The 24,683-nt window shown below is 38.8% G+C and overlaps 1 protein-coding gene across 6 annotated transcripts in view; it reads left to right on the top strand.

Moving 5' to 3' along the window:
- Positions 1 to 24,683, top strand: part of ITSN1 (intersectin 1) — a 200,795-nt gene that overhangs the window by 46,204 nt on the left and 129,908 nt on the right. For all 6 annotated transcript variants that reach the window (XM_039503267.1, XM_039503244.1, XM_039503261.1 and 3 more), the window contains 7 exons: positions 3,157 to 3,249; positions 5,242 to 5,305; positions 14,794 to 14,954; positions 16,622 to 16,801; positions 17,536 to 17,629; positions 20,609 to 20,709; positions 22,274 to 22,337. In XM_039503267.1, the coding sequence (XP_039359201.1) occupies positions 3,157 to 3,249; positions 5,242 to 5,305; positions 14,794 to 14,954; positions 16,622 to 16,801; positions 17,536 to 17,629; positions 20,609 to 20,709; positions 22,274 to 22,337 (757 nt within the window). The remainder of the gene's footprint in view (positions 1 to 3,156; positions 3,250 to 5,241; positions 5,306 to 14,793; positions 14,955 to 16,621; positions 16,802 to 17,535; positions 17,630 to 20,608; positions 20,710 to 22,273; positions 22,338 to 24,683) is intronic.

Raw genomic sequence — 24,683 nt, 5'->3', positions numbered from 1 at the left:
GAGACACAAAGCTTAGCCTCTTTGAGCACAGGCAAATTGGTAGCCATTTGAAATATATTTTTGGATCAAACTCTGAGCCCAATTACATTTCCCTCTCTGAAGCAAGATTATGGGGACAAACTCCCAAAGGGGAAATAAATGAATAATAAAATCAGTGCTTGGTTCCCCTGCTCACCTTCACAGAGTGCAGTATGGCAGATCTGTGCAGAAAAATCAGATCATGGACAAATGTTGATTTTTCTAGGCATGGATTACGCCCCTCTCTATCTCCAAAAACTGAAGTTCTTCCTTCTTTGAGATGGAAGGCCTGCAGTCTAGATCAAACAGAGACTCAAATAACAAAATAATAATTATTAAAACCACACAATAATATATCATAGGCCAGGGGTCGGCAATCTTTCAGAAGTGGTGTGCCGAGTCTTCATTTATTCACTCTAATTTAAGGTTCTGCATGCCAGTAATACATTTTAACGTTTTTAGGTCTCTTTCTATAAGTCTATAATATATAACTAAACTATTGTTGTATGTAAAGTAAATAAGGTTTTAAAAATGTTTAAGAAGCTTAATTTAAAATTAAATTAAAATGCAGAGGCCCCTGGACCAGTGACCAGGACCTGGGCAGTGTGAGTGCCACTGAAAATCAGCTCACGTGCCGCTTTTGGCACACATGCCGTAGGTTGCCTATCCCTGGCATAGGCTTTTTCAGACAAGAGTGCTGAGCGCTGAAAATATGCTTAGGAGGCCTACAGCCACCCAAGGTGAGCTATAGTGGTGTGTCCCTCCTCATGGACCCTGGGAAGGTTTAATGGAGGGGTAGAAATGTCCTGAGCATTGCAGTGCTTCTGTCAAAGTCCCTAATGGTTCTTTTTCTCTCAAAGTTTTCTTTCCTTTCATCTTGTATTGTGTTTTACTCATTCTTTGCTTTCTTCTTAGGGTATTGTCTGTACCCTACAGCAACACAGTTACAGTGCTGCATCTGTGCCTTTGTAGCACCATTGTGTAGATGGGTTCTTACAGCGACAGAAGGGATTTTTCTGACAATGTAGTTAATCCACCTATTTGAGGGATGGTGTGATAGTTTGATGGAAGAACTCTTCTGTCAACCTGGCTGCCTCTGCATAGAGGGTTAGGTCAACCTAACTGCATTGCACAGGACACACAATTTTTCACAGCCCTGAGCGCTGTAACTAGGTCAATCTAATTTTTAAGTGTAGACCAGGCCCTAGTGTGTCAGCAAAACTTTTTTCTGTATTTTGAAGAGAGATTAGTGCTTTCCTGCTGAAGAAAAATATATAGAGGCTCAACTTCTATGAGTTCCTACTCTTTTTGGTAGAGTCCTCAATGGCTCAGGGACCATATTCTAAAACTGTTCAAATGGGGTTTCTGAAAAACTGACATGCTTTATGGTTTGGGAGACCTGTGTGGATGATGTCTAGATCTCATTAATCCTACATTTACAGTGTTTGGGCTCAATATTGGAAGCGCTCAGCATGTTACATGTGGGAATTTCATTCACAGAGCAGTTTCTGAATCTTGTTGACTAGTCTTAAACTCTGGACTATACTGCTTTTGTCCTGTCACACAAGATGGATAAACTGTTTTATGAACAAGTTGTGTTTGAAATAATGTTTGGACCATGTTTATATGAAGTTCTTAAATGGGTGTACAGAGTCTTTGAGAATTAGTCATAGTAATTGGGAGTTTTCTTCTCTTGCAGTCTGGTCATTTCGTCAGTTTAATTTTCTATTCCAAAAAATAAGTCTGGAACAGTTTTTAGTGCTCTTTCACTTTTTGATGAATGAAACTGAAAGATTATCTTTTAGGGTTCCTGTGTCTGATAACATACCTTAAAAAAACCCAGATTTGTTAAAAGCGTTAAAGGACTGGCCCAGGTTAACTTAGGCAATGATGTAGAAATAAAGAACAAGATCTAGACAACTTGTTTTTGCAAGTCTGTATCTTTAATGTCCTATTCAGGAGAACTGTATTTTGTTAGCATTAGATGTTTTTGGTTTCCTGAGATTCTGGCCAGCAATAGTTAGTTATTACTACTGCAGCAGAGCTAATAAACATTATATGCTCCTGGAAGTGTTGAAAGACAGTGTTGTATTACCGATCCAAAAATTGTGAAGAACAACCTTATGTGCAATATTGTGTAATAGTATCTTAAATACTTTCTTAAGTGAGAGATGAGATGTTGTAGTGTTGGCTGTAAGAATAAGGAAAAGTAACTTGGAGGACAAAAGAGAAACATTATGAAGAGAAGAGAAACAAATGCAAAAGTGTACCGACTAGACAGTGGAAGTAGATTCTGCACATCTGTACTGAAATCTGGAGAAGGCATTCTTAATGTCACTGTATTGGGTTTTTTTGGTTTGTTTTTGTTTTTTTAAAAGGTAGTTTAATGTGAAACTTATTAAATATTGAACTACAAACTTTACATTTGCTCTGGAGGATCCAAATAGTACAAAATACTCCTACATGTTGAATTTCTCATTCACTCAGGAGTATAGTGTGGGTGCTCTCTTCCTAACTTGTGCTTTTTTGTGGCCTATTTTATGTCCTCTTGCATGTTCACATCCTTCCTGGATGAACAGGTGGCATTTATTTCTACTTCTGTAATGGTGCAAACCCACTTAATGCATGACTGTTGATGGCTTGTGACACCTCTTCACTGTTCGGTTTAGAAGAAGAGACTGCATCATGTGCTGTGCTGCATATGCTATTTGAGTGGGATTAGTTTCTTAAATAAGCAAAACCACATGAACTTTCCATGTTTTCTCTTTCATTAAACAGACATCTTTTAAATGTTGTCATGTTGTGTAGATTATTTATAACCTAAGATATCAATGAGCATAAAATTGCTGAAGCATTCTTCAGGAGTTCATTTCAGTCTTTGGTGGTTTGTTATGGTAACACTGTAGATATGGCTGCCTATTTAAGGATATGTATGAATGCAACTGTAGATTAGTTGGATATGAGATTATTTTTTATCTAGCCTAATACTTAAGTTTTCATAGGCAAATTAATTATGCTAGTACCACCAAGTAAGAAGGTTAAAATGTTAAAACTTTGTGTACACAAGACGTGTGGGGGGGGAAGTAGTGTATCTTTTATGTACTTATTTCTGACTTCTATATTTTCTTTCTACACAAGGCAACCTGGATATCTGGGCCATAACTGTGGAAGAGAGAGCTAAACATGATCAGCAGTTCCATAGTCTGAAACCAACATCTGGATTTATCACTGGTAATTAGATAGTTTTCACATCCAATTCCATTTAATAATATCTAGAATTCATAGTAAATAAGTATGTACAAAAATTCATGGGAGAAATGCGGGCATGTTTTTATTCATACTGTATTTCAACTCTCTTGTATCTCTCTCACATCAATGCTATCACTTTTTGAATATTGCCGAAAACTTTGTGTCTTCCTCCTGGTTTATACCACTTGATTTTTCTCTTGTGTCATTCATGCAGTCATACCTGGTTCTCTAAAGCAATGCTACTCTATCTTGTAGAACTGCTTGTTACTTCACAATAATCATTGTCATAGAATCAGAACCACAGAATCATAGTGGGATGACTTGATGTTACTTAAATTTGATGACTGGCACCATTACGATACATTGTCATGTTGATTTTATCAATATACGCAAAAGACAGTCTAACTGTAAGTTGCACCTTTTAAAATAAAATCTGTTTAACAATTTAGTTAAACCAATGCAAACCTCTGTATGGACACCCTTGTATATCCATTTACAAGTGGTTTATATTAGTTTAACTTGTGAGGATTAAGCAATAAATCCACACACATGGCTTGCACAGGTCTTTTAAACCACTGCAGATCAGGCTGAACACCACTGAGTGATATCAAGATATTGTTCTGTGGCTGTTTGGTGGCTCTGTTTGGTTCTCTTTCCTCTCTCGCCGCAGCTACATGTGGGGACAGAGAATGGAGGAGGATATGTCGCCTTCCTTGCTATCTACCTGTTAGAAGGTATCCAAAAGTCTCTGATCAAATCTGTGGTTTTGAGAGCCTCATCTGTGGTTCTAAAGAGCCACATGTGCCTCTCCCTGCATAGGTTGATTATTGCTGCTCCTCATATGACATTGTACAAAATCTGGTATGGTTCTGCCTGTAACTTAATTTTGTAAAAAAATGGATACATAATACTACCTGTAGTCTTTCTACTCCTTTCCTTCATAGATTATCAAATTTCCTTTTCAGGGACCTAATCCTATTGCACCAAACCCTAATGTGCTGTCTTGTCTTTCCCATCCTTAGGCCTGGTCTACACTGGGGGTGGGGGGGGGGGGTTTCGAACTATGGTACGCAAGTTCAGCTACGCAAATAGCGTAGCTGAACTCGAACTACCTTAGTTCGAACTACTTACCCGTCCTGATGGCGCGGGATCGAAGTCCGTGGCTCCACCGTCGACTCCACCACCGCTGTTTGCGGTGGTGGAGTTCCGGAGTCGACGGGAGCGCGTTCGGAGTTCGATATATCGCGTCTAGATGAGACGCCATATATTGAACTCCGAGAAGTCGATCGCTACCCACCGACCCGGGCGGGTAGTATGGACGTACCCTTACTCTTCTACCTTTCCCATTTTCAGTCCAGGTTTGCAAACTGCCTCAAAATTTTGCTATTGCTTTTCTCAGTGACTATTTAGTCTCAAATGGTAACTGAAGAGTCCCTTATTCAATTTGTGCTGACGGTTCTGTATTGTACCTTCAATACCCATGAAAAAATAGAATGTTTTATGTTTGTATTGATGGGAAATAGTATTTCCTGTGGAGAAAGTGTGTGCTTCCTTGATTTCACTGGGCAGATGATTCCAATAAAGAAAGAGCCTTTTAACTTGGATTGGATAGCAGGAACCATATGTTTCCTAGTGTTCATCTCAATAGATTTTTCTGGAAAATGTTAATGTCCAGTTAACTTTAAATTTGCACCAGTTGCTTCCATTTTAATATTTAAAGCATGGGGTGGATATCTCTCCAGTAGATACCCTTGATTCACCAGTACCTAAAACTACATCTGTAGTATTGCTTGTAGATTGCTAAATGATAAACTGAATTTAAATAGTATTCTGTAGTATGCTCCATGTTACAATATATGCCTTTTATTGTTGCTCTCTTTTGAATGTTTTGACTTATAATTTAACTTTTAGCTCTGTCTTCTGGGTATTGTTAGCAGTCCTTTTGAAATGATGCCTTTCTAACTTATTTTACAGGTGATCAAGCTAGAAACTTTTTTTTCCAATCTGGATTACCTCAACCAGTGTTAGCACAAATATGGCAAGTATATTAAAAAAAAAAAAAAACAACTTCAGTTATATTGGAGCAAGGAATTCAATTACTCACACTTTACATGCTGCTATTTAAAATCACTTGCTTTGCTCAGCCTATAGGCTAAAAGTCAACAAGACAAAAGCCCTTGTTGCTATGATCCGGCTGTGAATATTTTTTTTAAAGTTACTAATGTATGCCTCTTGCTGGAGGTAGCCATCTTATTGGAAAGTGACATTTGTAACCAAGTGGTTTGGTAGGAAGTGTAAGAAGAGACCATATAATATGTTTCCAGCTTTGTTAAACCAATATTAATATAGTCATCAAATGCAACATTTTTTTTAAATACTAAGAAACTAGATATACTAATGGGACTGTTAAACCAGACCTGCACAATTGTCATAACATTTATAATCTGCATAAAATCTACTCTCATCATAGTTCAGTGATAATGGAGTTTAAGGTGGGAGAGGAGGAACAACGATTTTATTATTCCTGGGTGAGTGAAAAGTACAAATTTGCAAAGCTGTGTTAAATTGTTAATAAACCCAGTTGGAAACTGGTACCTAGTTTCTTCATGTAGGGCTTTCAAATTGCTACTGTTCCAAATTATATCAAACTTTGACTCAGAAATGCTAATTTTAATGAAAATCTTGACGAAAATATATTCTCTTACTACTTGACCTTCCTTCTAAACTGAGCAAAATGAATATGATTTTCCTCTGCACAGTGCTTGGGCGGGGCGGGGGTGGGAGAGGGAGGATCACTGTGTTGACATGGTATCTACATAGATGAAAGTTAATGTTAACCAGTAAATACAATGCGTTGTTTTCCATGGAATCTCCTTATTGTGGCCACTCTTACTTTTATACTAGTAGAAATGTCTCAGTATTCCATTCCCTTAGGGAAAGAGTGGCTCTCAATGAAAAAGGAGCGTTATCATGCAATAACACAGCTGCTTTGGAAATGAGTATCTGCCCTCTTGCTGCTTTATGAGAAGGCTTGAAAGAGAGGGGGTGCATGGGTGTTTTTTTGCTTCATTTTTGGTCTTCGAAATATAAGGCAAGGCAAATCACATTTGGCTGTATTTTGCTGGAAGACTTGTTGAAGGTTTCAAATGTCCATTTAAAATGTCTCTCTCCTCTTAATTCAAGAGGATGGAATGTTTTAGTCTTAAGACATTCTTTCTCTAAAAATGGTCACTAGGCATTAGTTTTAAATGAGTGTTGTTAAAACTAAACAGTTGTAAATAGTCTGAGGGCTTCTCTAAACAAACATTTAGGGCACAGCAAGCTCGGGTGTAAATCTATCTGTGTGGACCCTGCTACTGTGCATTCAAAAGTTCTCTCATGTGCATTGACCTACTCCTGTTTCAAAGCTGAGTAGATCAAAGTGCACTGGGGAACTTTTAGTGCACAATAACAAGGTCCACAGGACCAGCTGGTGCGTGGCACTCTAGTGTGCGGTAGATGTACACCTCAGCTTGCTGCGCATTTAGCTGTTCATCTAGATATACCCTGACTCAAAATCTCTTCCCCTCTGAGTTTTATTTAAACTTTTTGTCTCTTGAGAGATGCTCATTCCACTAGTTCTGTAGTCATAGAGACTAGACCTGATTTTTGTGACTTAAAAAAAGCAACAAGCAGAAATAAAACGTTAATATATTAAGGCACCTTTCTAAATCATAAGGTAAGGGGGAAATCCTTTTTTGGTCACTTCTTAATTAAGAGGAGTCTGCATTTTAGGTTAGATAGGCCAGATGATCTCAATTTGTTTCTTCCTTGGAATTAGATGCAGTGAATAAGAGGGTGGAATCACAATAGCTAGAGCAAGAATACCACTTGAAGAAAAACTTCCCTCCCCATTAACCTCTTTGGATGAAGCAAAGTAAATATCTGTCTGTAGAGCAGAGATTGGCAGCCTTTGGGACATGGCACCCTGGTGAGCAACCTGGTGGGCCGGGCTGGTTTGTTTACCTGCTGTGTCCACAGGTTCGGCCGATCGTGGCTTCCACTGGCTGCGGTTTGCCGCTCCAGGCCAATGGGGGCAGCGGGAAGCAGCATGGGCCGAGGGATGTGCTGGCCACCACTTCCCGCTGCCCCCATTGGCCTGGAGCGGCGAACTGCGGCCAGTGGAAGCTGTGATCAGCCGAACCTGTGGACGCGACAGGTAAACAAACTGGCCTGACCTGCCAGGGGCTTACCCTGGCAAGCTGCGTGGCAAAGGTTGCCGGTCCCTGCTGTCTAGCACAGATTACTACAGTCTTACAAAAATAATAGGCGTTAAAAAGGAACTCTAAGTGGCTCTTTCCACAGAAACAGAAACCACACTTAAAAATCCATGATCATTTCCTTTGTTATCAGTTGAAGCATAATTGTGTGTAACTAGACAACCATTCTCAGCCAGATTTTTGGCCTGTAATGCAATGGCAAGAAGGCAATTATATTGACAGCCAAAGAATGTCACAATAGTTTGTTCAAAGCAATCTGAGATGTAAAGAAACAAGAAATTGTGACCTCCCCCCCCCCCCCCCCAATTGAGGGTAAGATACTCCAAAGGACATCTTTATGTGGTGGATTAAACAATCAGTAGTATAGTTCCCAAAGGTCTTGTGATAGCATCAAATCTTTGTGCTTATTCATTTGGATCCATTGTCACTTCTTGGTCTGAGAGACTTTCGGCTTCCGTGGAGGAAGTGTGTATAGCACTTACGTAGGAAAAGCTTCATGAGGTGTCACAAGATCTATTCAGTGGATTCATCTGCCTCAGTCTTTAGCTCAAGTGCTCTGTACGCTGTTTCAGACTATAGGTCCAGATCTTTGTATGTGGGAAGAAAGCTATTTACAATCCTTAGTTTTCTATCTGTATTCTCTATTTCCCTGTCTAGTTGGAGTTCACCACTGACAAAACCCCCAGTTTGTTAGGATTGCCACGCTGTCATTTTCTATGAAGTTTATAGAATCTATAAGAAAAATTTAAAACAAAAACAAAAAGCAATTTAAGGCCCCCAGTTCTGCAAATGTTTAATTACATGTGCATCTTTACTTGCCTAATTATTTCCAAGGCCTTCAGTAGGGCTACTTGCTTGAGGTAAAGTTTTACATATGATAGTGTTGGCAGGATTGGGGCCTAACTCACTAACTTGTTAGATTCATGGCTCCAAAAACCAAGTCTGATGTAATGCCAAGTCACATCTGCTTTTATAGATTCTTTTGTTAGTTATGGAAGCACTTATCTGGGGAAGTACAGCTGTGAGGCAGGAATTGCAGAGGGTTTGACCTTGTTGACTGATAGTTCAGACAGCCTTCAGATCTGTTACAGGAGGAGTATTGCATTTTAGAATTGTCAAAGATACATCATCTCATAATTTTAAAAAGAAAATTTGGCTTGCATATTTTTAAAAATATCTTCAAGTTTGATTTTAAAAGGTATAGTTCTCTTTTAAATTTGGTGAAAATTGGATTGCTGTTTTGAGTAATGCAAAATCTCTTCTCACTAAAATAGAATGTCAGGAAAAGCCACCTAGTTGAAATGGTGTTTAAATATCTTCTGCCCAACAGAGATATTTTGAAAATATTTTGAAGTTGCAGTAATCTGTTTTTAGACGTGACACTACATGAAGGCTGTATTATAAGATTAAAATAGCAATAATTCAGTTCTTAAGAAAACATCGGTGAGAATGTTGGGAATTTTGTAGCGCAGCCTGAGGAGCTGCTATGGTTTATCATGACAGTTCCTCTGCTGATCTACTTTTTTCAGACTTTGTCGTCTATCAAGCCAGTAATCTATAAAGTGTCTAATAGTCTTGAAATGAGACCGTAATGATTCGGAAGATAAGAACTATTTTTAACTAGGCCATAATCTGGATTTCTTCCAAAACCCACAGCACTATTCCTCCCTCCTGAAATCCTCCACCAAATCTCCTCATCTCTAGCTGAGTTTAAACTAGCACTAGAAATAATCAGTGCAAGCTGCTGCTTATTATATTCAGAGTTCTAGTTCTGCAGCGAACATTAAAATAGTTGGTAGGTTTACCCTCTTCTGACACCTGCTTTCCTCCTAATACTCTCAAATTTGTGGAAGCTAGAAGAACGATGAGAAAATGTTATGGTAGGGCAGACCCTGGGATTTTACTATTTAATGTATACAGTAATATAGTGATACTCACGGCTTAATTCCTGCTGTTGTATTTGAATTTCATGATTTAGGATGAATTTGGGAATTTAAGGCTAGATTTAGTCCAGATCTTCAGTTGCAGTAGAACTTCCTTGCTAGAGTATGTAACATTCTAGAAATAACCTTCAGAAAGATATTTTTGTAGTTTAATAAGCCATGATCTAAGCAACACAAATCCTGCCTGCCCAATCCTTGCCCTCACCATCAATCTCACAGATGGCAACACTGCAGAGATTCCACTGCAAGGTATGGGGAAGATGGTAGTGCTGCTTCTACCAAAGTGTAGGTGAGGAGAGATTCATGTGAAAAGGACCCCTTTTGCACCTAGATTTTGGGGGTCTGATTCAGCCTTTTGCAATTAGCCAAGTAAAAAAATTTACAGTTATGAACACAGGAACGTTTCATAGCTATAATAAATCTGTAAACTATTTACTGTCCTACACTGGTTTCCAGCCAGGTCTCAAATAAATGAATTAACATACATTAAGTTCTTCCTAATTTTGTTATAACCGGATACTTTGTGTTTTGTGGAACAGTGAAATGTAGGTGATAGTTACTGTCAGCTATTCACAGCACTCAAGGCATAGCTTTGTATTTCTGCTAGCCCACTGCAGTCATTTAAATGTGTGTAAATACTGCAGCTTTCTAGTTGTTCTTCATTTTCCTGAAATTTGTGTGAAGCAAAACTGTTGAACTACAGCAAATGAGTAGAACAGCAGGAAAGACATTAACTAGAAATGAAAGATTTTATTGACTAAGTGAGTAGATAGGAGTTTTCTCATTCAATGAACATAATTGGAATTGTCGTATCTTGTTTCTGATTATTATTAATTTCACATAGAAGGAAACTATCTAGATTAAAAATGTATTGTCCAAAATGTGGGAAACTACTAATGGAATAATAATTCCACCTAGCTAGATATAATGCTTTCCATTAGCAGATCTCAAAGCGCTTTCAAAGGAGATCATTATCATGTAATGATAGAATGAACCAGTCATATACCATGTGATGATACTTAATAGTATTCTCATTGTCAGGTGTACGGCCGTAGTTTGTAAATAAAAGTTGATTATGTGGTTGTAGAAGCCTTCTGGGCAGAACAAATAAGTGCTGTTACAAAGGCATTTGCTTAAATATTTTAGCCCCCGCTATTGTACCACTATATCCTAGCATCAGAAATCACTTAATTGCTTGATCTGACAGTGCCAATTGGATGGGCTCAGCAGAACTGAGTTCTACATATGAAAAGTGAGAGATCTGTTTAATGGGGAAACCACCAATTGCTCAGAGTGTGATCAAAGAAATCTGTCAGAGTAGCTTTCTTCAGGCAGTCTCTTTCTCTGATTTATCTTTATGGTTGACCACCTGAGGACACATATACAAACTTGTTTTTTTGTTGTTGTTTTTCTACCGACCAGTTACAGCTTGGGGTCTGAATAAAGGATGACTAAACCCTGAAGAAAACTTTAATCAAAATAAACATGCTCTTCCTTTGAGTATTCTTGTAGACTGAGTGGCCTTTTTATTTGCCCTCAAAAGGTCTAGTGTTATTTTTGTAAACCTAAAATTAACCTAAATATTTGCTACTGCATTCTATCATCTTTAATACTTAGCAATTTATAAGTAAGTTACTACACTTATGGTATTCATGGCTATGCTTCCTTTCACTCAAATGCAAAAGCACTGGAGGGCTAGTTATAGCCGTTAAATCTCTGGATTCCTGGGTAGAAATTCTGACCGATGAGATGCCTTTGACCTCAACCTTAGTGTTTGTGAACATTTCAAAATCACCATGTAACTTGGTATAATTTTGATTTTTTTTCTAATCAAGAATCCCAGGAGTCAAACATGACTCCTGTAGGTCAGGATCAAGGTGCATTGGTTGAGCTATGTCAGTTTTAAAAAGTAAATACTCACAGTGGTGAGGAAGTGGAGACTTCTAATAAACTGGGTCTTCCATTACAAGAGCTGGATGATACTGGGGACAGCAAGAGAATTCAATATGTTGTATGATAGCATCTCTCTTGGTGATATCCTCTCCAGCCATTGGGAAATGTCCACTCTGATCTTCTTGACGAAACTTAAACTATACATTTCTTTGACACAGGAATGATATTTTAGTTCAGTACCGCAGTTGTGGGGTAATATGCACAAGGCTGAAGTCTAATTGATAGTAATTTGCTATTTGACCTCTCAGTTGATTAGTGTCCCTACTCTAACTATATGTTTTGAGTTCTTCATATCTGGTTCATCATATAGATTTTGTATTGTATTGGTTTTTTTTTTTAAGTATTCTGTACAGCATGTGTCTGTCTGGTTGCTTGTGACAAATGTTTCTGTATTCCCAGTAGAGTAGCAAAAGGCAAAAAGACTTTAGGGAAGTTAATCAAACTCTTGGTATACATACACACCAATATATAGGACTATAGGGAGACATTGCACTTGGTAGCTGGCAGAAAATGGACAGCCCTAATGAATTAGGCTATGTAGCAAGTCTACTTTGCTTTTTAACTTTTTCCAGTAACAATTCTGTTCCTTCTAGCAAAAACTCCATCTTTGTTATAATCTGTAAAGTTCCCTTCCTGCAGGGCCACCCAGAGGATTCAGGGGGCCTGGGGCAAAGCGGGGGAGCTGCGGTGCTTGTACTCACCCAGTGGCGGTCCGGGTCTTCGGTGGCGGGGGCCCTTCAGTCGCTCTGTATCTTCGGGATGCCAAAATACCACCGAAGACCCAGACCGCCGCCGGGCCAGGGCTCGCGGGGCCCCTGCGAGGCCTGGGGCAAATTGCCCCACTTGCCCCCACCCCCTCGCCTCTGGGCAGCCCTGCCTTTCTGTTGCCTATAACTTGGCGGGGGGAGGTTCTCTTGCCTGCAATAAGGTTCCCTCAAACCTCTAACATTCTCAGTCTGATATAAGTATCTTGTATTTTAATTCTCTTTGGGCTAGTCTACACTGGCAGGAGCAGCGCTTTAACATGGCTTGTGTAGTCATGGCAGAGCGCACTCCAAAAAACCCATGTCCACGAGTGGCAAAGTGACCAGCGCTGGGAGCCTGGCTGGGAGCCCAGCGCTGGTGCACTGTCTACACTGGTGCTTTACAGCGCTGAAACTTGCTGCGCTCAGGGGGGTGTAGACAAGCCCTTTGCTCATACAGCAAGAGATACTGATTTCTTATCTCAATTTCTGGCAGTTCAGTAACTGTTGTTTCAGGGAGGCCTCCATCATGGTGAGGTTGTGGGAGGAGATGCGCTATAGCTTGCCCTCTCAAAAAAAGCATAATTCCTCCATTAGTCCGGGTTGGTTTTGCTCATCTCATCTCTTCATTCTGACTGTTGGAACTACTTACTTAGCTGCCATGTCACTGCCACAACAAAGCCTTTATAACTTACAGCTGAAGCTAGATCATACTAGCAATTTTGTAAGTAATGACTGAAACGTGCATACTCAGTTCTGAGGATACTTCTACTAAGTCTTTAGAAATCTCAGCCGGTTAACCAAGCTGATTCGAGACCCAGAGAGCTAGGCAGATCTTATATCCAGCTGCTGAACAGCAGGCAACATTCATCTGGAATATTTGAGTGAACTTCCCTGGGCGAGAGGTGAGAGAGGAGGCATCCGGGGGCCAGTCTCTGTAGCAAGTGCTCTTGCCTCTGGAATTCTCTTCCACTAGAAATATGCGTGCTAGCTGGGCCACATTCAAGAAGTGCTTCAGTTTCTAACTCTAAATTCCAGAGCACTTAGCATACAGAGATGGTTTTTTCATTCCTCTCTGTAAGTTTGTAATGCCGGATTTTTGACTGGTGCAAATCAGCATTTTTGAGGAAACAGGAAAAAAAGCTTGGTTAGTTTTGAACCAAAACTGAATTAGGTAGTTTTTTCTCATTGTAATGAAAAACAGAAATTTTTGTTCAAGTCAAATAAAATGTTTTGAATGTCAGTTTGAAATGACATCTTTAAAATTTTTGTTTTTAGAGAGGGTTTTCAGCAGAAATTACTTGCCAATTTGACCTGAACTCACAAATAGTTTTGGTGCCCCCAAAAAAGTCATTTTGGGGTGGATTTATCATTTGCAGAGCCAGGCTACATGGAAGATAATGGAGCTAGGCTGATTTGCACTTGCTGAAAATCTGGCCCATAGTGTTATGGAGGACTGGGAGTTTCCCTGTTCTTGGCAAAATATTGCTTGTCATCTCAACAATGTCTAGTATGCTTCCAGAGTACACTTATGGCACTGAAATAGCAACAAATTGGCTTCAGGTTCTGTCTTACAAATTTTCCCAGCTTTGCCTCTAGTCATGTGGGCAAAGTGCTTACCTGCTCAGTTATTGAACTTCATTAATTATTGCCAATCCAGGAAGGTCCCTTTGATGACCCTTAATTTACTTACATAAATACTTGGTGCTGATTTAATTGGAAATAAACTCAGAGTTTAACTAGACTGCCTAGCCTCTCAGCTGGGCATCTGATCACAGTATTGTGTTGCCCCTTTCATGGCCTATAATCAAAATATAGATATTTTATTTTTAGTTTGAAATAATCCTAAAATTTTGTACTGGAGTTAGAATAATTTTTATTCTCTCCAAGGAAAGCAACATAATGCAGTTCTTAATTTATAATTGCTTAAATCATTAACATGCGTTCACTTTTTTAATTTTGGTTCCCAGTTACAGGAACTAGTGTTGTCCCTCTTCATCCCCTCCCGCCCTCCCCACCCCCTGCTGCGCACTGTTTTCTTAAACAGTCCACTTTTTGTTTCTTCATTTGATGTACTGTAAAGTCAGAGACTACTCTACATGAAAGCCTATTCAAAAACTGGCCTCAGTGTTTTATACTTGAACGTTATTGTCTAACTGAAAAACTCATTTGTATACTCAGCTGTAATGGTGTTTAGTACAGAGCATGCATTTAAAGAGCAATTTATTATAGGACTAGCTGAAGTACAAATTTGTTGACTAAGTCATTTGGATCCCTGTGGTGCTGTGTGCAGTACCATGTCGCTTTAATTTGTGCAATTTAGCAGAGTTTCTGTAGAATTACATTCATCCTTTTATTTCAGCTTACCATACTATAGCTCCCTTATGGAGTGAAACATAACTTAGAAAATCACAATTTCATCATTCCAAGGAAGAAATTGAGAAGTTTTCAGTTTATTCTTTAAATGGTGGCTTAGTAATTCTGGTTCTGCTCTGCAGAATTCCTCTTTAAATGGGAATCAGATGATTCTTGAGTTTCTTGGTATGTGTGAGGGTTTTTTCTTTGCTTATGGGAGACTTCACAAGGTCGTAATTTAAAAACATAATTGTAAATCCTGCTTATTTGTAGGGCACTGGCTGACATGAACAACGATGGGAGGATGGATCAGATGGAGTTTTCTATTGCTATGAAACTTATCAAACTAAAACTACAAGGTTATCAACTCCCCTCTGCACTCCCTTCTGCCATGAAGCAGCCTCCCATTGCTATTTCTGGTGCACCAGGGTTTGGTAAGAGCAGAATTTGTTTCTAGTTCAGTGGTATGATAGCCTCTAAAAAAGTTTTGTTTGGGTGGTTTATATTTTGATTTATTTCAGTTTCTAAAATTGGAAAAGGTACTACTTTACAATCAAAATGATATATAGTTGAAAAACAGCCTAATGAACGTGGCTCCTTAGCATCCAGGCATAATCAATAACAAGTCAGTTTCCTACGCCATTTCAGACCCTACTCCTCTCCCTCTGTACTCTCACCATCACCAAATATTAGGAAAAGCAGATGGGCCTTGCACCATGCTGTAGAAATCAACAGAGCTGGGCTGTTTCAGACCAAGAGGAGTGAGTGAATTCTGAAGTTGGGGGCCCTCAATGAGACTACCTTGCTGGCAGTTTTCATAGGTCTTCATTAATGGGTTCCAGCTCTAACACCTCTGCCACAGTTACAATCAGCAATCTTGATTTAACTTAACCAAAATAGTGTGGGAGCAGTCCACACCTGTTGGCCTATGCAAAGAGTGGCATTAATAATAGCCAGACTGGCTGCTGCTTCTCTTGTTCTTGTAACTGGTATTGCTGAAGTGGTCATGATGCCAAAGATAGGATTGAAATAAATGGCATAAAATAAATGGGTGGGTCAAAGCCTGGGACCTCATGCTTACCATGTTGAGTTTCTTCTGCATTCTGGTGTTGAGAGCCACTTTACATGTAACCTTTAGTTTGCAACATCTCATCATCAGATGCCTGGTAATTGTGATCACCATAAAGAGTGAAGTAAATAAATAATGTACAGGAGCTCAGTTCCGGAACGCCTTGCGTAAGTCGAGTTTTGCATAAGTCAGGAACGTATCTGACAATTATGCCCCCCCCCCCCAAAAAAGGGGGGGAAGGCACTTATGGAACTTTTTCCATAAGTCGGGTTTGCGCAACCCGGGGAGTATCTGTATTTGGTAAGTGTTGCAACAAAACTCTCACCCTTTAAAGCCTGTATATTTGCTAATTCATTATTCCCTCTCTCCCTCCCACCAAACTTTTGCTGTTTGGTTTCTAAAACTTCATCTGGGGCCATAATGGTTGAGTGAAGTTAGAAATAATTAGATTTTCTTCTCCTAGCCCACTGTAGACATGCTCCCAGCTGCGTGCACGTAACCTCACCTCTTTCCCCAGTGGAATCACTGAATCTCCTTGACCTCCACTTTTCATCTGTGCAGCTGTGCTCATACCTAAAATCTCTTATTACTGTGCTTTATCCTATTAGCTTTGCATTGTTTTGTTCTGGCAGAAGGCTGCGAGCAGTTTTCCTGAAACTCATTCTTTTTGGACGGAGGCTAAATGTAGATTTTCAGTTCTCTACCCACCAGTGTTTGACAGTACTGCTCTTCATCTAGCACACAGTGAACAATTTTCTAAAGCAAATTCTTATATTTCTTTGGTTAGCTCTGCAGTCACATAATCCTATAATATACATACACTATAAAATATTATGTCCTTCTCCCTAAACCATTTAATGTTGCTATCACTATCTGAGTGCTTAGTAACTCTGGGATTTTTTAGAGTCTTTATCTTCATCTCAATCTGCTCTCTAATTCTAGGTTTATTGTTGTATAACTCTGCAGTCTGCAAACTCCTTAAATTATTATCTGATACAAATTAGGAAAATGTCTACTTTTTCTTGTATGCAGGTATTGGGGGCATTGTCAGCATGCCATCTCTTACAGCTGTAGCCCCGGTACCAATGGCGTCCATTCCAGTAGTAGGAATGTCTCCACCTTTAGTATCTTCTGTTCCTACAGCAGCAGTGCCTCCCCTGGCTAATGGAGCTCCTGCTGTTATACAACCTCTGCCTGCTTTTGCTCATCCTGGTATGCTGCATACTGACACTATATATTTACTTTTTTTCTGTTAACAAATTGTTGAGCAATTTTCTTTGTATCCAAAAAGTGAGAATATGGTGTTAGTAACTTATTATTTTGAAGAATTGCTTTATTAAGGGAATACACTTAAATTGGGTTAATACAAATAGGATTAAAAAAAGTTTTAAATCTTAAACAAAAAATTTAAACCTTCAGTAGAAGAAATCTAGGTTTATTATATTTTAAAACTACTTAGGTTTTTCGGATATTTCTATACACAAACCAACAATCACCATGAACAAAATGTTAGCACTCTAGTAAAGGTACAATAAAATTAGCTTGCCCATCATCCAGAATTGATACCTACACATTGATACTCCTTACCTATTTGTAACCATTAAGATAATATTGTTCTTTGGATTATTTTCGAAGAACCAGAGTATACAGTATTTCAATTTTTATTTTATAAAGTGCCGCTCTTTAATGTATCAACCAGATTTATATAAAGAATGCAAATGCAGGAAGTCATGAAGGTGATGCGTGTTCTATTTTTTGTGGGACAGGAGAGGTTACTAATTTATTTTTGTATTAGGAACATTGCCTTTTAAAAAAAACCCAAACTGATTTTAAAATCATAATACTTGTTTTGTGGGGTTAGCATTTAGTTGTCTATCATTGTGAATTGTACAGATATGTTTCAAATGTACTTTTCAGGATTAACACAGTTATTCTTACTATTACAGCCACATTGCCAAAGAGTTCTTCCTTTAGTAGATCTGGACCTGGGTCACAGTTAAACGCTAAACTGCAAAAGGCACAATCATTTGATGTGGCTAGGTAAGTTAGCATGGAGTGTGTGTGCACGTGTGAAATATGCTGTAGCAGGCAGTACTGCCTTAGACACTAATAGATTAATACCATTCTTCATTAAACTTAACTTCTGTAATTAAGAAAATCAAGTCTTGTCTATTAAATCTTCAGAGGTTTAATAGAATATCTTCTTTAAATGTGAAATACCAGATTAGTTACAAACCATTGAAATATAGCACTTAACTGTTTTTAAAAGTTTCAAGTCCCATTACAACATGAGGTTTTTGTGTGTGTACAGAGAAGTCTGGTTCATTTCATATCACAAGGCCCCTCCTTTTGTGCTGCAGAAAGATAACACATTTTTCGTAGAAAATAGAGAAGTAGTTTCAGAAGTAAAATATTAAAATGTGGGAACTGTGGGAGTGCTGTCCAGAGACTAACTCTTTCTTGTAAGTTGTTGTTGTTTTTTTTTACTTATATGTAAGAATTTATTAAAAGACTGGTCCAAGGAGACATAAAATATTGACTTAGAGAACTTTGATGGGGGAGGGGAGTTAATAGTTGCAATATAGTGTTGAGGACTGAACAGTTGCTCAAATTCCTGTGGATTTCAGGGAAGAAAATAATTGCTTCTTCGTATACCATTTTTAAGTGTTGGCTTTTAATCTTAGCTCTCCAGGTAAATTGTCCTTGAAAATTTCTTTTGTGTCACAATATGAGAAGCTAAATGTTACTATTACTTGTCTGTAAATGAGATTAAAAATGCCTTGCAGCTCAAACCTTTTTTTGTCTCAGAGTATTGTTGGGAGCTCAGTGGAAGCAGTATGCTGTAATCCCCACACAGGGAGAGGAGTGTACCCCTTCCACCAGTGTGAAGTAATAGTGATTAGCTCCATAGGGACTGACATCTAGGACTCCTTAGGTAAAATAACTGGATATTCCTTAAGACGGCTATCACAGCTATAAGGCAAACTTTACCTCTGACTCTCTGGTCTCTTTTAGAGCTGGGTGAGATATGGTTTTCCTTTCCTGTAAAACCTTTGAGATTTCAAAAATTTTCCTGTTACATATTGGGATGAACCTGAGACCTTTTGAAGTTTTGAGGTGGAGGAGGATAGGAGAGTGGGCAGACTATTCAGGGATCGATTTCTCTAAATATCTCCTCTTGGAGCTGTATATGAAAAGTGTTCACTGGGCGAGAGAGACACTAACTTTATAGTGCAGCGAATAGTGCAGTCACTTGGGATGTGGGAGACCCAGGTTAAAGTCCGTGCTCTGAGTCAAACAAAATGCCCTAACCATCATGCTATTAGCTATTCTGTAGTAATCAGAGTCTCTCATTTTGATCAGAAATTCCATCATTTAAACAGGTATGGTCCCACAAAGTTTTTGTTTTGATGAATTGGCATTTTCTGATGAGAAAACATTTTTAGTAGGGCTGTCAATTAATTGCAGTTAATTTGTTTTGAGTTAACTCCATTAAAAATTAATTGTGATCGCAGTTTTAATCACATTGTTAAAGAATACCAATTTTTAAATGTATTTTAAATATTTTTGGATGTTTTTCTACATTTTCAAATATACTGATTTCAATTACAACACAATACAAAGTGTACAGTGTTCACTTTATATTATATTTAGTTGCACTGTAAAAGAAGATAAACAAGAAATATTTTTCAATTCACTTTATACAAGTACTGTAGTGCAATCTCTTTATCGTGAAAGTGCAATTTACAAATGTAGATTTTTTTTTTGAGTGCAGTTATGTAAAACTTTAGCACCTACAAGTCCACACTGCTGATGACTGGTTCTGCTTGATAACAATTCAAAGCAGTGCGGACTGATGCACTTTCATTTTTCATCATCGAAGTCAGATGCCACCAGGTTGATTTTCTTTTTTTGGTGGTTCAGGTTCTGTAGGTTTCTGAATCAGAGTGTTGCTCTTTTAAGACTTCTGACAGCATGTTCCACGCCTCGTCCCTCTCAGATTTTAGAAGGCACTTAAGATTCTTAAACCTTGGGTTAGGTGTTATAGCTCTCTTTAGAAATCTCATTTGGTACCTTCTTTGCGTTTTGTCAAATCTGCAATAAGTGTTCTTATATTGAACATATGCTGGGTTGTCATCCAAGACTGCCATAACATGAAAGAGTCACTGCCAGCTTAGTGGTTTCAGTCCTTCTCAGGTCAGTAGGGAAAGTAGTTGCTATGCAATCTTTTCAGTAGTGAAAGAAATTGGATTGTCTCAGTCCAATTCTTACTGTGTCCTAGTGTCCTGGCATGTTTTGGCAGTCTTAATAGAGGACCAAAGGTTATATGAGGCTGAAGACTGAACTAACATTTCATTCCTATACCTGCTCTCTCCAGTTCTTAGTATTAAGACACATTGGCAGGCTAGAATCGCGAAACTGTCTCGGCAAATAGCTGATCTATTTAAAATACTTGTATTTTCTGTTAGCTCTGTTTGTTTGTTTTCAGCTCTGTTTGTTTTTTCCTAATCAGTCTCTGGTTGGTTGGTTGCTAGACTGGAAAGACAGCTGTTTAAGGTTAGCATAAGATGAGACGCCAATGAAGTGGGTTGTAGTCCACGAAAGCTTATGCTCAAATAAATTTGTTAGTCTCTAAGGTGCCACAAGTACTCCTGTTCTTTTTGTTTCTACTAACTACATGGAGAGTTTCCAACCATATAACTGAACAAAGATTTTGCATATCTTGAGTCTTCCAAAGCACTTAGATTATTTACTTTTCTACCTTTCTGAAAAAGCAAAGGTGTATCGATGACAAGGATGAATATTTGGCTTAATTTGGGATAAGAAACATGCTTTTAAAATGCTGAACTAGGTCACTGTTCTCAACCACAACTTAAGTAGTGCGTAATATTTTTGAAGTAAGAGCTGGGAAAAATTGTTGAAAGAACAAATTCATATGTAAAACTTGAACTTCAGTCTGTCCTCATGTAGCTTGAAACATTTAAGCGTAACTGAGTTTTTTCTCTCTCCTAATTCCAGTGTGCCTCCTGTAGCAGAATGGGCTGTTCCTCAGTCATCAAGACTAAAATATAGGCAGCTGTTCAATAGCCATGACAAAATGATGAGTGGACACTTAACAGGTATTAGAACAATTTTTATATTCTTTATTTTTTTGCTTCCATTTGATTGATCTTTGATAATTATATGTCTGTTAACGTGGTGCTTAAATTATGGAAGGCGAGTGATAGCTGAGTTCCCATACTGAAGTGACAGTGGGGGAAAAATGCTTATTTTCTATATTGTTCTCTATCCACGCTTTGCTTACATTTGAGAGCAAACATATGATCATTTGTGAGTGGTTGCTACTTAGGGCTTGTCTACAGAGGGAAATTAGGGTGTGAATTTATGGCACGCTAGCTACTCTGCACTAACTCCCCAAGTGGACCCTCTGACTGTGCATTAAAAGAGCCTGCATGAGAACACATTTAGTGTGCAGTCGGAGGCTCTTAGTAAAATGGGCGAGGGTTGAGGAACGGAGTTCCAAAGCCACCTAATGCCCCTGGTACAGGATTATGAGAGGTTCCTGGGCACCTGCAAATTCCATTAACTTCTTGCTAACCCTTTTTCCTCTCCTCACTCCTGCTTTCACACTGATTTATTGTAAAGGTGGTCCCTTCTGGCCTTAAACTCTAACTCTGACTCTGAGATCCACGCCCCAGAACTTACTTAATTTTCTTTTTGAAACTTATCCTGTTGGTGTAGTTGGACAGGGCTCCTGATCCCTATTGACCACCCAAAAAGAAAAGGCCTTTGACAATTGTGGGATTCTTCTTGTTCCCCTTACTCCTTGTTGACTACCTACCAAGTGGGTGAAGAGGCCTGTTGGGTGAAAGTGCTGAGAAGTGACTAACACTTTCACCTGGCTGGTAGGCTGTCAACAAGGAGCTTTCTCTTCAGACCACACATACAGTTGCCTCTGCCCAAGAGAGAACCCACCCCAAATGAGGGGAGGCACTGAGCATGTACAGTATCAGAGGGGTAGCCATGTTAGTCTGGATCTGTAAAAGCAGCAAAGAGTCTTGTGGCACCTTATAGACTAACAGACGTTTGGGAGCATGAGCTTTCGTGGGTGAATACCCACTTCGTCGGATGCATGTAGTGGAAATTTCCAGGGGCAGGTGTATATATATGCAAGCAAGAAGCAGGCTAGAGATAACGAGGTTAGTTCAATCAGGGAGGATGAGGCCCTCTTCTAGCAGCTGAGGTGTGAAAACCAAGAGAGGAGAAACTGGTTTTGTAGTTGGCAAGCCTCCCTCACCACTACATCATCCCAAGAGCTTATTGTGAGGTATGAAATTAGTTGTGGCAAACTGACTCCTGCGAAGGACATGGGTGGCTGGGTCAAGCTTTGTATGCCCCTTTCACGAGGGACATTTTCCCCATCCTGATAGAAAACTGCCTGTGCAGTGGGACAGGGAACGTCAAATGTGGGATTACTAACCCTAGCAGTATTCCTTATTCTTTTTAAATAACTTCCCTCTTGTGCACCGTAACAGTTTGTTCTGATGAGTAGTAGTAGTATGTTCAGCTTTAACACATAGAGAATTGATATTTTCCAGGTCAGCACCTCAAAACTCAGTTCTGCTCCAGAGTAATGTTTGCTGATTTTTTGTTTGTTTGTTAACCCTTGTTCTAATTTGTTAGGTCCACAAGCAAGAACTATCCTTATGCAATCAAGTTTACCACAGGCTCAGTTGGCTACAATATGGTAAAGATAGTTCCTTTAATTTTTCTCATATCAGAAATGTACTTATCACTCTGGATTACACCCTTTCTGCTAACTTGTTAAATTTTGCTGTCTTTTTCTTTTCACAAGATATACACTAAAAACTGCATTACTATTTAATAATGGGCATTATCAGAGGAATTAGATTAGTTGCCACTGCATTTTTCTAATGTCAGCTAATTTTTACAAACTGTAAAAAATGGTTCGTAAAAGGAACTCTTCAAGTTTATTTTACATTAGGTACCTATAGTATTCCTCACTTTCTGTGTGGGTTGAAAACATACCTGGCATTTTTACTTGGTTTTGTTTTTTAGTTGTTCCTAAAAAAGCCACTTTGTTTCTCTTACCTGTAGTGAAATTATACCCTGGTATGTAATACAAAAAAGTGTTTTGTTTTTTTAAATGTGTAATAAAGAAAACTGTAGCCTGTAAAATTGCCCTTTTATCCCTAGTTGTGTCCTGGCAGAAACATAACTCATTGAGTTTCTTCTCTTTGATGTGCTTTAAAGGAGTGTGTTTTGTTTTTTCCTTAGCATTCTTATCTGCCAAAGTAGATTGCCTTCTATTAACATAACCAACCAGGTCTCTCATTTCTCCTTTAGCCTGAGTAAACTCTTGTACCTTGCTGTGTAACTGCATAGTGGCTTTAGTATTTATTTGCCTTTTTACTACTCTCCTGGTATTTTGGTTCCTGATTGTTCAGGGTCACCTTCTGTGATGTTTGAAATGGGCTCCATGCCACCTTTGTGTATTTTAACTGATTAATTGTTCTCTGCTGGCTATTTCTAATTAACTTACCCTCTTCTTAAATTTCTGCTTGAAATTCAGTGTCTCACTACAGTACTACCACATGATTTCCCCTGTGCTAGGATGTCAACTATATTGTCACTGTTGCATAGTGACTCTGCCATACTTGCTTTCTAAGCCAAACCCTACATGTTATTCAGGACTTACAGTAGCCTCTTCTCTTTCGTTTCCTAACAAAGTTGCTATAAGAAGCAATGGCAACCCAATAATCCAGAAGATCACTAGCTGTGACTGGGGTCCCAGTGAGGGCCAGCTGAGGTCACTCAATTAGGGTGAACTGCAAAGAATGGGGTAGATAATCCCCAAAGCTGGTGGATATTTTCAATACTTAGATTTACCAAGCCAACATAAAACAGCTTCTTTATTACTTCACTGGTTGCCCAGAAGCCAACACCACAGTTCCCTTGAAGTAACCCAGCCTCAGGTTTCAATCCAGGTACCCAAGTCAAATATGATGATTTCTGAAAATCTTATTTCATCATATAAAAGAAAAGGTTCTACCAATTCCAAAGGATCGGACACATTACCTCCCAGGTTATTGAATATTCCAGCTCTTACCCAAATACATGCTTACAACCAATTCTTATTAATTAAACTAAAATTTATTAGAAAAGAGAGAGAATACAGTTAAAAGATCAATATACATATAGACATGAGTTCAGTTCTTGAGGTTCAGATACATAGAGGAGATGGCAAGCTTTGTAGTTGCAAAGAGTTCTTTTAGAATTTAGTCCATAGGTTATAGTCCAATGTCCAATATCACATTCAGGGAGTAGCAGCTTAACTGGGATCTCAATCTGGTGACTGAGACTTCCCCTGATGAAGCTTAAGCAGATCTGAGATGTCAGGATCAGGACCCAATGGTCTTTTATACAGTTTTGCTTGACCTGGGTAGACAATAGGCTTTTGATGTAACCTCCTCTTTCCTAAGCATCAGCAGTAATTAGTTACACAAATGAACATAGGGCAATTTATCCATTAGGCAGTCTATATGTCTCTTTGAAGTTTGTAATAGACAATGACATTATTTCACCCAAGATTCATCTAAATGTTAATATTCCCCTTTTGATCTCTGAATTAATAGTTATAGTGACAGACAGGAACTGTCTGTTCACATGATTATCATCTAAGATACACACCTCTAATTCTTTAACAATACAGGTTTGTATTTCAAAGTTCTAGCCTTGCATGGCCTTAATTACCATTTTTAACATGTCTCTACAGGCTGACTCTGGGTTAGTTAGCCTGCAAGATGCTTAACCCTTTCCAGCCATGTGTTACACTCATTATAAGATTCATTGCAAGTAGATAACAGTGGTTTGTATAATTATACTTTAATCAGACAACGTCACACTAGCCAAAGATGTAACACTTGCTGCCAGGGCTTGAAGTGTGTGGATGGCTAGAGATGGACGGAGGGGAACAGTTGACACGTTTGAGAAGTTTCAAACATAACTTGTAGTTCTTCTTTGAGTGATGTCCCTATGGGTGCTCCACTGTAGGTGTAGCAGCATCCCCTGT

The sequence above is a fragment of the Mauremys reevesii genome, linkage group 1 (genome assembly GCF_016161935.1).
Source record: "Mauremys reevesii isolate NIE-2019 linkage group 1, ASM1616193v1, whole genome shotgun sequence".
NCBI lineage: Eukaryota > Metazoa > Chordata > Testudines > Geoemydidae > Mauremys > Mauremys reevesii.
The sequence above is the reverse complement of the archived record's forward strand: the minus strand, read 5'-3'. Positions and strand labels throughout refer to the sequence as shown.